At 45.4% G+C, this 14,824-nt stretch overlaps 2 protein-coding genes across 2 annotated transcripts; one reads left to right on the top strand and one right to left on the bottom strand.

The window, feature by feature from the left end:
- Positions 1–3,945: 3,945 nt before the first annotated feature.
- LOC116906936 (high mobility group nucleosome-binding domain-containing protein 5-like) lies at positions 3,946–4,901 on the bottom strand. Its single transcript, XM_032909860.1, is given in 2 exon segments — positions 3,946–4,185; positions 4,223–4,901. Coding segments are annotated over 2 exon segments (843 nt in total). The 5' UTR covers positions 4,826–4,901.
- Positions 4,902–9,505: 4,604 nt separating this feature from the next.
- Positions 9,506–11,099, top strand: LOC116908270 (prohibitin-like). Its single transcript, XM_032911519.1, is given in 3 exon segments — positions 9,506–9,611; positions 10,362–10,417; positions 10,419–11,099. Coding segments are annotated over 3 exon segments (843 nt in total).
- Positions 11,100–14,824: the final 3,725 nt, after the last annotated feature.

Genomic DNA, 14,824 nt, shown 5'->3' with positions numbered 1-14,824 from the left:
CCCTCATTTGGGGGTCTACCCATCCAAATTAACCAAATCTGGGTGCTTCTTCACTAGCTCACCGGGAGCAGATTGTGTGTCACAGTTTTGGTATCCTGGCTAGTTTTACTTCAACTTGATATAAGATAGAGTCATCAGAGAAGAAGGAGACTCAGTTGAGAAAATGTGTCTTTGAGATCAGGCTCTAAGGCATTTTCTTAGAGATCGTGTGATCTGTGGGCTGGAGGTCCTCATTTCTCTAAGAAAGCAGGCTCAGCAAGCCATGGGAACCAAGCCAATAAGCAGCACCCCTCCATGGCCTCTGCATCAGCTCCTGCCTCCAGGTTCCTGCCCTGTTTGAGTTCCTATCCTGACTTCTTCCATGATGGACAACTCTGTGGAAGTTTAAATAGGTAAGCCCTTTCCTCTCCAATATGCTTTTTGTTCATGATGACTCGTCACAGCAATAGAGACCCTGACTGAGACATTTGGTGAGGCTTTTCCATAGACTAAATGTGTGGGAAGTACCTGGGGAGGGAGAGAGGCAGCCTCCAACTGTGCCAGGTCTCACAGAGAGGAGCATTTGGAACCTGCAGCTGTTCCGCGTCTCCTGGAGCGGAGCGTTTGGGGAGATGGCTCAGTTGGATGTGCCTTGCAGGCATGAAGATCCGAATTTGATTCCCAGAACCTCTTTTCAAAAGGCCACACATCTGGGGCCCCTGATGGCTCAGCAGGTTGGAACACTTGACACCAGGCCTGACGAACAGGTGGATTCCCAAGACACACCAGGTAAAGGGAAAGATCCAATGTCTACAGGTTGCCTCTTGCCTCTTTCTCAACCCCCACCATATGTGTGGAACACTCATGGCAGAAAGGACTGACTGCCACATGTTGTCCTCTGTCCTTCATACACACTCCATTGCAACACACACACACACACACACACACACACACACACACACACACACACACTGAGAGTGAGAGCCAGAGATAGAGTGAGAGTGAGATGAGCCAGGTGTGGCTTCCCACACGTACAATTCTAACACTTGGTAGGTACAGGTAGAGTCAGAGGCTGGAAGATCAGGAGTTTAAGGTCATCCTTGGCTACAATGTAATTTCAAGGACAGCCTGGGTAGGACCCATGACCCTCTCTCAAAAGAAAAGCAAACAAAGGAACACAACTTGAAAAGCCAGACCCAAAAGGAACCAGAGCCCTTTCCAAGGTGTTCCAGAGCAATGCCCAGGGGTTCCGGAGCACAGAGAGGTTCCCGAGCACAGAGGCATTCAGTCTCGTGCCCTCAAGTACATCCCACAGCTGCCGCCTGCCTCTGTGAAGTTGCCAGGCAAATAAAGAGGGAGGAAAATAGGATCCACAGTGAGGGTACAAATGATTCAGCTGAAACCCAGACTGGACACAGATACTATAATTAAACGGAGATGCTAAAATAGTTACATTGTGAAAAGAGAGCTGTGGAACACACAAGAAGTCGGAGCAGAAAGACAGCTGAACAAACCTGAGGAAGAGCATAGGGCAACACAGCAGGGGCTCCCACTGACAGGGATGAATGGAGAGAAGGGAGGGAGGGACTGGAGAGCCAGCTCAGCAGGTAGAGCTCTTGCTGCTCCTGCACAGGACCCAAATCACCCCCAGTAATACTTAGGGTGGTTCATAGCCACCTGCAACTCCAGCTCTGGAGGACCCGTGACCCTTTCCCAGTCTCTACGGCCATTACACTCACACACACACACTTCTGCTTCCCTGCGCATAGCATTAAAAAGAAAAACCTTAAAAAAAAAAAAAAAGCCGGAGATGGGGTGCTGAGGCAGGAGGATTGCAGGTTCCAGGCCAGTATGGGCCATGCAGTGAGACCCTGTGTGAAAAAGCTAAAGAAATAATTCAAATTTGGTGGAAATGAGAACTTTATGCATTCAAGATCCTCCGGAAATAGCCAAGTGTGCGCACGCGCGCACACAGACACACACACACACACACACACACAGACACACACACATGCACACACACACAATGGGAACATACCATAATTAAAACCAGTGATAAAGAGAGAAATCTTAAAAGCAGATATAAGTTTCAGCTCTCTCGTTTTTAAAGGTCATTTTCTGCATTAGAATAATGTATGGCTGTGCTTGTGCACTCGCGTGTGAGTGAAGCTGTGCACCTGTTGTAGCGTGGATGTCCAGATCGAGGCTGACATCCTGATCTGATGCCTAAGAGGAGAAGGGTGACGGACCTCTAGGACATGAGTCTGCTGCTGTGGTAGTGAACACCGATTGTCACTGCGATGGGACCTACAGTCAGCCAGGGACAAATCTTCATGTATGTTTTAAAGGACGTTTCTAGACTGCATTTATTGAGGTAGAAAGAGCCACCCTACGTGTGAGCAGGATCACTCCAGGGGCTGCTGCTTCAGAATGGGCGTGGAGAGAAAGAGCAGAGCACAGCACCAGGCCATCGTCTCCCTCAGCTTCCTGCCTGCGTTTGCACTGTGACCAGCCACCTGCCACTGTGACTCCCAGGCTTAATGGATTGTACCCCAAAAACTGAGCTCAAGTAAACCTGCTTTTGCTGGATATTTTACCACAGCGAGAAGGAAAGCAGCGGTGCAGCTGCCATCTAGGACTCTGGCTTTCTGAATACGTCAAGGCTCAGAGATTCAATTCCTCTTCAGATCTGGGCTCTGAGGAACCCCTCGAGTCTGCAGATCTCTGTATCATCACAAGGGAGATGGGAGGGAGAGAAAAAACAAGCTTGTACGAGCTTTTATTTAAGTATCGATCTCATTTTTAACTGTGTGTATGCACACGTGTGCATGGCGTAGTTTCCTTCCAAACACAGAAGAGGACGGCAGATGCCCAGAGTTGGAGTTACAGGTGGTTGTGACCCATCTGATGTGGGTGCTGGGAACTGAGCTCAGGTTCTAAGAACAGTACCCACTCCCCACTGCTCGCCTCTCTCCAGCCCCTCCACTGGGATTTTAAGAACACCCGTCCTATTCACAGTGGCTCCTCACTTACGTCCTAATTGCTTCCTCCAAAGCCCCACCACCTCACCTCCTGCCATCGAATCGATGTTCGTTATGAATTCAAAATTTAAACAGGGGAGACAAAAACTCCAGTCCCGTGGATGTGGCTCACTTGTAGAGCTCTTGCTTTGCATAAAAAAAACCTATTTCAGATATAAAAGCCAGACCAACTTAGCCTCATTACCTGACAGAGTAGACAGAACACAGAGGGATACCCACCGGGCAGAAAGCAAACCTGGATTTGGATTAACACAAGAAGCAAAGAGCACCAGGGAAGAGGTTCGTCAGTTCCTTTCTCCCTTCGGTTTAAGATTTATTTATTTATTTATTTATTTATTTATTTATTTATTTATTTATTTATATTTGTGGAACTTTTATTATGATAAATCCAGCAAAACTTTGTGCATACACATATAATCAAAACTGCCCTCCTGAAATAAACATTCAAATTTCTTCAAAAATGAAATTAAAATTTTATATTCTTTCCAAGCTACTAATACAGTTATATTTGGTAATGGCAATCCTAACTCTTGGCATTACCTGAAAATAGTTGACCTTCTTTATAAAAGCAACCTAGAGAACTACAGCAAAGTTGTGCCAAACTCTTTCTTTTGGAATTCTCTTACTCTGCAAAATTACCACGTATAAGAATAAAATTGAAACTCAAAGATTTAATACATAACTTACACACAATGAAATTTACAAAGTTGCAAGTATACATTTCCTATTTTGCACTACTGTAATCATAAAATGTATAAAGGTGTCATGTTAGGTATTTTGCAACTAATAACTGGTATGATGATCTGAGATTGAATGATGCTAAAGAAAAGCACTGTTTATAAAATATCTGATAAAAATATTTATCTCTATTAACATTACAACAGGAAGGTACGTGTTACCAAATGATGATCTCACAGAGGGCAGTTTAGACAATGCTCAGAGGCTCCTCTTTCTCTCCATCTTGTTTGAAGTCTTTGTTTTCATCATTCCCTTCACCTGCAGCAACCTCTTGCTCTTCTTCTTCCTTTCTATCCTCGTTTCCGTCAGCCTTCTTTTTTCCATCTTCCTCATGCAGATCTTCCTTTCTGTCTTCTTCATGCTGACCTTCCTTTCCACCTTCCTTGTTTTCCTCTACTTTACCTTTCCCATCATCCCCCTGTTTCCTCTTTCTGTTGTTCTTTTACTTCTTCCTCTGTTTCAGCTTCCCCCTCGTCATCTTTCTCTTCTTCCTTCTTCCCATCACCTCCTTTGTCATCTTCTTTTTCATTGTCTCCCTTCTCTTCATCATCTTTGGCCTCCTTTGCATCTTCGATTTCAGCTACATCTGGTTTCTCTTTTAGGCCTTCTCCCCTTTTCCCATCTTCTCCCTCCTCACCTGTATCTTCGTGCTCTTTTCCATCTTCATCTTTCTCCACATCTTGAATGTTTGCTTCTAGCTCATCATTTTTGCCTTCTGTTACCACTGCTTCTTTCTTTTCTCCTCCATCTCCTTCAGTGTCTTCATTTATCTGTTCTTTTACTTCCTCAGTTTCCATTTTAGAAATGGGTGCCTCAATAATTTTGGCTTCTCCATTTTCAGCATTTTCCAGGTTGCATTATTCTTTAACGACTTCTGGCTTGGTTTCAGGAATTGTTGTGGCACCTGCATCTTTGTTTTCTTCCACAACATTTGTGGTCTTCGTTTTCCTTGAAGTTGATGCTCTTTTAGGTTTCAACTCTGGTGTAAAGGGCACAGGCATAGCAGACAGTCGAGCCGATCTCTTTGGCTCCTGGCTCGCATCACCTGCAGCCTTTCTTTTGGGCATTGTTGCAGCTCTCCGTAGGAGATCCTTAGGCAGGAGGGAAAAAAGCCGAGAGGAGTCTCTGCCTGACTGCTCCTCGAGCGACTGAGTTTTCCAAGATTTATTTTTATGTACATTGGTGTTTTACCTGCATTTGTGCCTGTGTGAGGGCACCAGGGTTCCCTGGAACTGGAGTTACAGTCAGCTGTGAGCTGCCATATGCGTGCTGGAAATTGAACCCGGGTCCTCAGAAAGAGCAGCCAGTGCTCTTAAACCATTGAGCCGTCTCTCCTGCCCAAACAGGAGCTTTCTAGTGCTTCTCCTGTGGACAGAGTCCCGAGCTGAAGCAAGGGCTTCAGGCTGCACCTTATCCTTCACCTTTCTTTAGGGATTGCCCTCAAATGGCTGACGATGTCTGTTGATAAGACCCGGAGACTACGAGTTGGCAGCTCAGGAGCAATGACTGAGTTGGAAGGAAAGCCCTTTCCTTGTCTAGGAGGTTGCATGTTACAAGCTTCCCCTTGGATTTCCCTGTGGGATTAAGGTGAAGACAGGCTCCACCAGGATCACATTACATTACAGGCAGGATCAAATGCCTGAAAGGGAGAGCATGGGGTCTTCCTCATTCTTCTGTGTCCCACCATTATCCCCAGCACAGGCTGGGGTTCCCCACAACTGTAGTGTTGGAACACAAATTCCTCACATGGGGAAGCTTCGTGTGCCCTATAGCTACCTTTGAAATGCCCTCTGGACCACGCTTCAGCTGCTCTTCCTGCCAAGGCAGTGGATCAGTAGCCCCTAATGATGTCGTCCATTAAAGACAGTTATCTCTAAGTGGCAGAATTACTGATGAATTCCCTTCATTTTGGTCCTTTGTTAAAAGGAAGACAATGTGCCCCCTCACCCCTTTCTCCTGCTCCTCGATGCGCAGTGCTAACCGTCACCTGGGATTTATTTTCAGGAACCCCTAATTGCAGCTCATCAAGCGTTTATCTCTCATTTACAAGTTCTCCCTGCAGGTACATTTTTAGCTATCCTCAGTAAGGCAACATAATTGCAGGAGAGTCTATAGAAGAGAGCCAAAGAGAAAGTAACAAGCAACATCAAGGCGTTCATCACTTAAGCACAGAGACCACCACAGAGACGGGCAAGAGAGGACATCTCCAGTGGGACACAGACCCAGGGAAGGAGCTCAGGCAGAAACCCACCCAGCATGCCGATTTCATATTTAATTTGTGCCTCAGAGCCCAACTGAGGCCTGTTTTCCTTTTCCAAAATGTATTTATTTCGATTTTGAGGATGAAAAAGTGTGTGTGGATCAGCTTACCCTGCTTTTGCTATTCAGAATATGAGCAGTTAAAATAATAAATTTTGGGGGTTGGGGATTTAGCTCAGTGGTTAGAGCGCTTGCCTAGGAAGTGCAAGGCCCTGGGTTCGGTCCCCAGCTCCGAAAAAAAGAACCAAAATAAATAAATAAATAAATAAATAAATTTTGGACTTATAATTCTAGGACAGCCACTCCCAGTTCTCCTGGCCCCCAGAGAAGCAGAGACTGAGGTTAGTTAGGGAAATAATGCCACTCTACAGAACCTGCTGTCCCTGCTAACCATGGGCATGAGAGTTCCTACCTGAACAGTAGGGTTTTCCTTATTTCATGTTCGACCACACACCCCCCTGCTGAAGACTCCCTCATGCTCCACGTATTATCCCCTTCCCCCTGTCAAGTACGATCCAAAATCCCACTTGCCCTGTGATGGTAGTCTGCACATGAAAAATTAAGCTATCATTTATAAAAAGTGTCTTGGAAAAACTGAAAGTTATTAAGCATATATGTGCATGTATGTATATATGGGGAGGGGTCTGTGGTAGTATGAAGACTGAGGTCCAAAACTGTGGGGCATGGAATCATGGAATCCCCTGGAGCTGGAGTTACAGGTGGCCGTGAACCTTCTGAAGTGTGCGCTGGAACTGAACTTGGGTCTTCTGCCAAGAGCAAGTCTCTCGACCTCTGAGCCACTCCCAGGCCCAGCCCTGTGTAATCTCTGAGCCACCCCATGGTGGAATGTCTTGCCATCACCTTCGGTGTAGTGTTGGGGGATAGGGACCAGAACCTTGTGCATGTGAGATGGGCGTTCTGCCACTAGGCCAGGTTGCTAGCCCACTTTATTCTATTCTGTTCGTTGGGTTTGGTGTGGAGCCTAGAAAAAATAAGTCACTTCAGACACAGAAGCTTAAAAATGAAAGCTTTATTTTCTGAACACATAGGAAGGCAGGAAATTCAGGATCTGAACCCCATCCCCAAATGGAGATTTTATAACATTTTTAATAACATTTTTTATAGGGTGGGAACAAAAAGCAAAGGGAGCAGGTAGGCTGTTGCATTGAATACTTAACGTTGGTGACTGGGTCTTATCTGGGTCACCTGGTTTTGAGATCCTTGAATTAGCTTTTGCAGCCACATCCCTCCTGGTCTCTGCTCTGGAATTTGGGAATAAGGGAACAAAGCCGTGGCCAAGCTGCACACAGTCAATTAAGTCAGGACAGGCAGCACATTCAAGACTCATGTGCCTTAGGTTAGATGACAGGATAATAGCATCCTCTCTTTCCTCCCCTTCCTGGTTAACAGACAAACCTGAAACATCTGAGGAAGCAGGATAGGAGTGGGTTCTGGGGCCTGGGAACGTGAGGTATGTTTCAACCCTGCCAGCAAGGTGGAACTCCTTTCTGAGGTGGCTGAACTCGGGAAACTCCTAACACCCCCAGCCCCGGCTTTATGTACCTGAATCAAATCTTTGATGTTCTGCCTCTTTTAACTTAGCATTTCAGCCTGTTAGGTGGGACAAGGGACGAAGTACTCTCTTCTGTAACTACTTCCTGCTGACATTAGGACGCTGTTCTTGGGGGCCCGGGAAGGCTGAAAGGCTAGTCAAAGGCTGCAGTGAGGGGGTTGGGGATTTAGCTCAGTGGTAGAGCACTTGCCTAGCAAGCGCAAGGCCCTGGGGTTCTGTCCCCAGCTCCAGGGAAAAAAAAAAAAAAAAAGCCTGCAGTGAGGCATCCATCAGAAGCAGCTGATTGGCTGATCCAGCTGGATGACAGAGCAGTCACATCAGCAGGACTGGTGACAGTGGCTCTCAGTCCAGAGCTCGGCAGTGTGCAGTCCACAGAAGATCCCTGGATGGTGGCGTCTGTCAGCCAGGAGAAAATCTGCTGAGATGATATAGACTTAACGTTTTAGAAAAAGACTTTAGAAAAAGATTTAGGGGTGTCTGGAAGACAACAGGAATAAATTTATGCCTTTGAGATCTAATACAACATATAGATTTGGATTAAAAAGCGTGAACGTTCTCCTCAGTCCAGAGGGCTAGATCCACAGATGAACAGAGATGTTTTTAGCATGGGAAGCACCTTTAAGTCTATATCCAGAAGGCAACCAAAGGGAATTTAAAACCAAATTCTCAGCAGCCAGCACTCCAGCTTCTCGGAACTCCATTGTTCAATGTTAAAATTCTGAAATTTGAAAGTTTTCTAACCCTAGCATGGTCGGGGGAGAAATAGGAAACATTTTCCATTTCTCATGGACCTTAAATCATTTTCTTATGTCTCCACAACTTGTGTTTACTTTTTCCCCCCATCTTTATTAACTTGAGTATTTCTTATTTACATTTCAATTGTTATTCCCTTTCCCGGTTTCCAGGCCAACATCCCCCTAACCCCTCCCCCCTTCTTTATGGGTGTTCCCCTCCCCATCCTCCCATTGCCGCCCTCCCCTGTTCACTGGGGGTTCAGTCTTGGCAGGACCAAGGGCTTCCCCTTCCACTGGTGCCCCTACTAGTCTATTCATTGCTACCTATGCAGTTGGAGTTCAGGGTGAGTCCATGTATAGTCTTTGGGTAGTGGCTTAGTCCTGGAAGCTCTGGTTGCTTGGCATTGTTCATATGGGGTCTCGAGCGCCTTCAAGCTCTTTCAGGCCTTTCTCTGATTCCTTCAACGGGTGTCCCATTCTCAGTTCAGTGGTTTGCTGCTGGCATTCACCTATGTATTTGCCGTATTCTGGCTGTGTCTCTCAGGAGAGATCTACATCTGGTTCCTGTCAGCCTGCACTTCTTTGTTTCATCCATCTTATCTAGTTTGGTGGCTGTATATGTATGGACCACATGTTGTATTTACATTTTTAAATAATTATTTTAGCCCCGCCAACTTTTACAAGCTCCATTACCAACCTTGGAGCACTTTCTTAGACATTCCAACTTTCATAACTTACTTACCAACCATAAAATGCTGCAGTAGATTTAAATCCTCATAACTTAAGCTCATGTCCTCAGAGCTCACAGCTCTTATCTTTGTTCCTATGCAGTCATTCATCACGAGACACGAGTGGTCAATCACAGGGAGCAGTCGTTAAAATGATCTTTTAACACGGAGCCGAGAGCAAGGCGAGCCTGTCTGCCTATTTTTTAGTATAGGAGACCTAGTAGTTTTCAAACTAATGAACTGACTAATGAACTAGCACACTGCTAGATTACCTTGGGGTAAGGCGTTAGTTATTGTTCTGAAGCTGTCAAGTTACAATTATAGTTTAGCCATCAATATAATCAGAGACCTGAGAAGAGTAAAGTGTGATCCAAATGGCCTATGTATCAATTAAAATGACAGACTGGTCCACTTTCCATTACCTAGACAGTTGCCCCAGGCTCCTGTGTCTCCATGGCACCACGGCAGAGGCAGTCTTTGGCCTCAGACCCTGAAGATGAAGGGACTTTTCCTGTGGAGGAGGAACATGGGAAGACTGACCTCACTTTGTCCATGCACCGTGTGGCAATCAATTCTCCAGTGTCCTGTGTCCACAGCCGAGGCCAGGCCAAGGACAGCAGGACAGTTTAGCTCAGTGGTTATCATACCACAGTCCAGGTGATGACCTTTGTGGCTGTGCCCTTCTCTTCTTGGAGACTTTGGGGAGTCACTGAGGATTTGGGAGTCTCTGTCCATCATGGTAAGTTTAAACATTAAATGCCACATTCAGCAGATCTGATAGGTTTGATGCCTACTTACTACCTAGCATATCAGAGTTACACCATCTATGTTTTAGTTCTGTTCTAAACTGTACCTTGCAAACATAAGGCAGGAGACCAAGTAAAGCTTGTCTTGTAATTAGTTACATTGGTATTTAGCATGGATATAGTCAAATACATTTCTGAACATGTTTAAGGCTTTGATCATTTTTAAGGTTACTATCAGCTTGTATTTTTTTAATTATAGAGGTTTTCATGAGACTAGGATTTTGGTTCCATAGTTTTGAGCTGAAGCTCTTATATCAAACATAAAACTTTCTCACCGATAATCACTGTTCATAGAGAGTCCAGGGACTTTCCTGATCTTTTTATGTGCATATCTTCATAAAACATAGGTTTTCTGTAGGATTAAATTCATAAAAAAGCTACAGCTTATAAACACGTAAAGTGATTATTAAAAGACAAGGCTAGGGGGAATTCATATGGAGGTCAGAGTGGAAACAGGCGTGAGTGGAAGCAACAGAGGGAGTCATGGCTGCCAAAGTGAAAAGTTCGGCGTGACGTGGATGCTAGACACAGAGCTGCCATCTTTGACCGATTCCGTGGCCCGTGGCGTACAGGACATTGTGGTAGGGGAAGGGACTCACGTTCTCATCCCTTGGGTACAGAAGCCAATTATCTTTGACTGCAGCTCTCGACCACGGAATGTACCAGTCATCACTGGTGGCAAAGACTCGCAGAACGTCAACATCGCACTTCACATCCTCTTCCGGCCGGTGGCCAGCCAGCTTCCTCGTATCTACACCAGCATTGGCAAGGACTACGATGAGCGGGCACTGCCGTCTATCACCACAGAGATCCTCAAGTCGGTGGTGGCTCGATTTGATGCTGGAGAATTGATTACCCAGCGAGCGCTGGTCTCCAGGCAGGCGAGCAATGACCTCACAGAGCGAGCGGCAACCTTTGGGCTCATCCTGGATGACGGGACACATCTGACCTTCGGGAAGGAGTTCACAGAGGCGGTGGAAGCCAACCAGGTGGCTCAGCAGGAAGCAGAGAGAGCCCGATTTGTGGTGGAAAAGGCTGAGCAGAAGGCGGCAGCCATCATCTCTGGTGAGGGTGACTGCAAGGCAGCTGAGCTGCTTGCCAACTCGCTGGCCACAGCTGGTGATGGCTTGATGGAGCTGCGAAAGCTGGAGGCTGCTGAGGACATTGCTTACCAGCTGTCCCACTCTCAGAACATCACCCACCTGCCAGCAGGGCAGTCCGTGCTCCTCCAGCTCCCCTAGTGAGGCCAACCAGGCCATGGCCTCCATCACACTGAATGACGCCTTCCTTCTGCCCCACCCCAGAAATCACCATGAAATTTAATGATTGGCTCAATGTGAAGGAAATAAAGGTAAAATCACTTCAGATCTAAAAAAAAAAAAAAAAAAAAAAAAAAAAAAAAAGACAAGGCTAGACATTTTTATAGCTATTGTGGCGATTTTTAACCTTTTTCATTTTGCAAGTCTCCAAAATTTTAAAAAGTTTAAAATCTCTCAATTGTGTTTTTATATTAAAATAGAGTACCTAAGTAAAGAGACAGAACCTAATTATAATTTTCTGAAGGCAAAACCAGGTTCTGACATGTAAACATTTTAGTGTTTCTAAAATGAACACCAAGTGGGATATTTTTGAAAGATCCCACGCAGAGAGACCCTTACTCAAGTCTTGGGAAATCGCGGACCCCAGACACAGACCATTTTGGATGTAATTAAGCAAAGGCGAGGTTTATTACGGAGACCCTATTACAGAGATCTCCGGGCCGACATGTATCCCACGCAGGAGACAGAGGTGTCGGCCCCGAGAGGCTGGGAGAAAGAGCATTTAAAGGCAGAGGCTGTGAGCGCCAGGGGATGGGGGGATGTCAAAGGGGATGCACCACAAGTTACAGGATTGTTTTATGGCTCCAGGAGATAAGGGGACGCCAGAAGGTTTTATGGCCCCCTGGTTCCTGGAACAGAGCTATTAAATCAGGAGAAGGGTAGGGTCTTCAGGTCCTCATTATTTTTAAAAGTTTGTCAAAATTGATGAAGCATTTGTATTTGAAACACCTCTGGTTAGGCTTGGGCTGCCCGGTTTCCTGGAATGCTCTCTGCAGGACACAATGGCTGAAAAGCACAAGTAGGGGCTTATCAGGGTCTGGAGGACATCTGGTTAAAGTATGACTCTGAGTAAGCTGGGGGGATGTCTTTGGATGGTTTATGGGTCAGTCCTCGATAGCCTGAGCTGGTTTTTGCATTCCTTTTCTTTATCTTTATGGCCTGCTATTCCTGGCGGCAGGGCTTAGCCCTGAGTTTGTGGCTTTTTGGAGTTTATTTTTTTAATTTTGTATCTCCAAACCTAGAATTCGTATAATTCTCCTTTCATTCCCTCTTCTTCTACTAAATAATTCTAATCTTAGAATTTTGATATCAAGTCTTGTATTTGGTCTCACCAGTTGTCCTGACTGGTACTGTTGTCTCAGAACCATCAAAAAACCGCACAGCACCCACTCGATTTTTAACAAAAGTAATTAACCTGTTTGTCACGCAGGGGCCAAAAACTAAAACCAAGAAAATTATTAATAATGGCCCAGCTGTAGCAGAGAGTAGGGTAGTCATCTAGGGAGACCGAGTGAACTAAGACTCAAACCAACCTTGTTAAGTGTCTCTATCTTTTTTGTGTCTTATTAAGTCTTTAGCATCAGGATTCTAATCTGGACACTATCTGAACCTATACACCAAGGTCATGACTGTCTTTCAGAACTTCTAAACTTATACAGGTTGTGATCCGTGAGGCACAGTCCCAAGAAGTGTTAGGAGTACTAACATACATCATTTGTAATAAAATCAAGTTTATTTTACACCTATCCCATGGAACCCAGGACAAACATGACTGAATTTCCTTCTAGGTCAGAGCTCTCAGCCCCCAACAGCTAGTACAGGCTGATGAGGGCTGAGAATTGACAGCTGTCAGGGTGGTCAGCAGCACCAGGTACAGTCTTTTTTTCCAGCGAGGCTGAGTGTCTGGGCTCAGTGTAGCTGCAGTCTCCTGAACTGATGACTGAGAGATGTCTCAGGGTCTCGGAGCATAGGCTGCTGTCAGCTGTGAGCAGATTTCTTTCTGTATCACCTGTAGGTCTTTTAGCCTGGCACACAAATCATTATTACTATGGCACTATGACATGTTGGTTCAGTAACATCATCTAATACAGTCAGAGGAGCTGAGGCCCCATATAAGATCTCAAAGGGGGTAAGGCTGAATCTGGAAGGGGTATTTCTTGCTCTGAAGAGAGCAAGAGGGAAGGAGTGTCACCCAGTCTGTGCCAGTCTCCATGGTCAATTTGTTTAGGGTCTCTTTTAGAGTTTTATTTATTTACTCTATCTGTCCTGAACTTTGAGGTCTGTAAATATAATGTAATTTTTAATCGACCTCTAAATACTTGGCCACACCCTGGCTTACCTTGGCAACGAAAGTAGGGCCGTTTTCTGACCAGATTACCTTGGGCATTCCAGACCGGGGGAAGATTTCTTCTAGTATCTTCTTGATGACTACGGAGGCCGTCTCATTTGGTGAGGAAAACTTTTATCTATTCCTGAAAAAGTATCTACAAGCACTAGGAGATATTTGTGATCATATTTTTTTGGTCGACTTTTTTTTTTTTTTTTTTTTTTTTTTTTTTTTTTTCCGGGGCTGGGGAGATTCCTTAGGGGCCTTGGGGCAAGCCTTTTTGAGCCAAACCAAACTTTTTTTATTAAACTCTAGGTCTCTTTTTGTCCTGTTTGTTTGTTAAGCATTCACTTATTGACATATCTTATACTTTTTATTGTCTCTCTGGCTAAAATCTTAAAGTCTATTATATATACTTAACTACTTGGATAAACTGTTTATCTCTTAAATGAGTCCATTTCTGTATTTGGCAAAGTGAGTCTTTTTTTGTTCTCTGGGGATTATAGCTTTCCCCTCAAGGGCTCATTGTCTTTTTTTTTTTTTTTTTTTCCTGAACTTTGAGGTTTTTAAGTGAGGCCATCCTTAGTCGGATCCTAGTTCTCAGTGGCTGTCCCTTGTAGGCCTGCAACCAGGATAGGCTCCTGTAGATTTCCTGAGCCACTTTATCTGTTTTGTTACTGTCCCATGTCACTGAATCTTTCTCTCCTGATATCCTGAACAATGAATAGTACTTTGTCACAGTTGTTGGCTTCACCAGGGCATCTAAGAGATGGTAAAGGCATCTGAAGTGCTGATGTGCTGGGGGGGTAGAAGTTGAGCCATCCCGGATGACATCATGTTGTCCACCATGGCAGCACCCACTTGTCTCTGACCTTCATTCATGAAGAGAACTGTTCCCGTCTGTGGACAAGGTCCTCGGCTTTCAGCAGGGGTCAATCAGCCAGTCGCAGAGGTCTTTCCTCCACCCATGGGCTTCTGTCAGTGTTTGACACTCGTGTTGTGGTGGCTCCAGGTCAGGATTGGGCAGCAAGGTGACCAGATTGTCCCCAACCAGTGGAGAATCTAGACCAGTGGTCCCATCCTCTGGGACAATTTATTTAAAGGCAAAACATCAGCCACTCTATCACAGTTTAAGTCCTGGATTGGGTGATAATTGTTAGTGCCTGGCTGGCAGGAGTGATGTGTTCTAGGCAGAGCAGCACTAAGCTATATATCTCTCAGCATCAGGTACTGGTGTACCGAGACAGGTCTTAAGCTCTACATACACAGTCTGTAGATATGCATACACATGGCCTCACCCAGCCATTTTAGCCCACGCAAGCCATTTTGGAGAGCAATTTTCTCATGAGCAAGGGATAGGGGCATTCAGGGATGACCATGAACTAGTGGGTGGGTTACCCGGCCCACGCCAAGCTCCACTGTTCTTCGGGTAGTCCATAAATATTGTTCGTTGCCAGTAGCCCCTTGCACTCAAGTCTTTGGATATTGGCCCACTGGGGGGCATAGGAGCACAGAGCATTGGGTCCCTGTATCCACAAAA

Source organism: Rattus rattus, chromosome 8, assembly GCF_011064425.1.
Source record: "Rattus rattus isolate New Zealand chromosome 8, Rrattus_CSIRO_v1, whole genome shotgun sequence".
Classification (NCBI taxonomy): Eukaryota; Metazoa; Chordata; class Mammalia; order Rodentia; family Muridae; genus Rattus; species Rattus rattus.
Note: the sequence above shows the minus strand (reverse complement) of the source record. Positions and strands in the feature narration are given on the sequence as shown.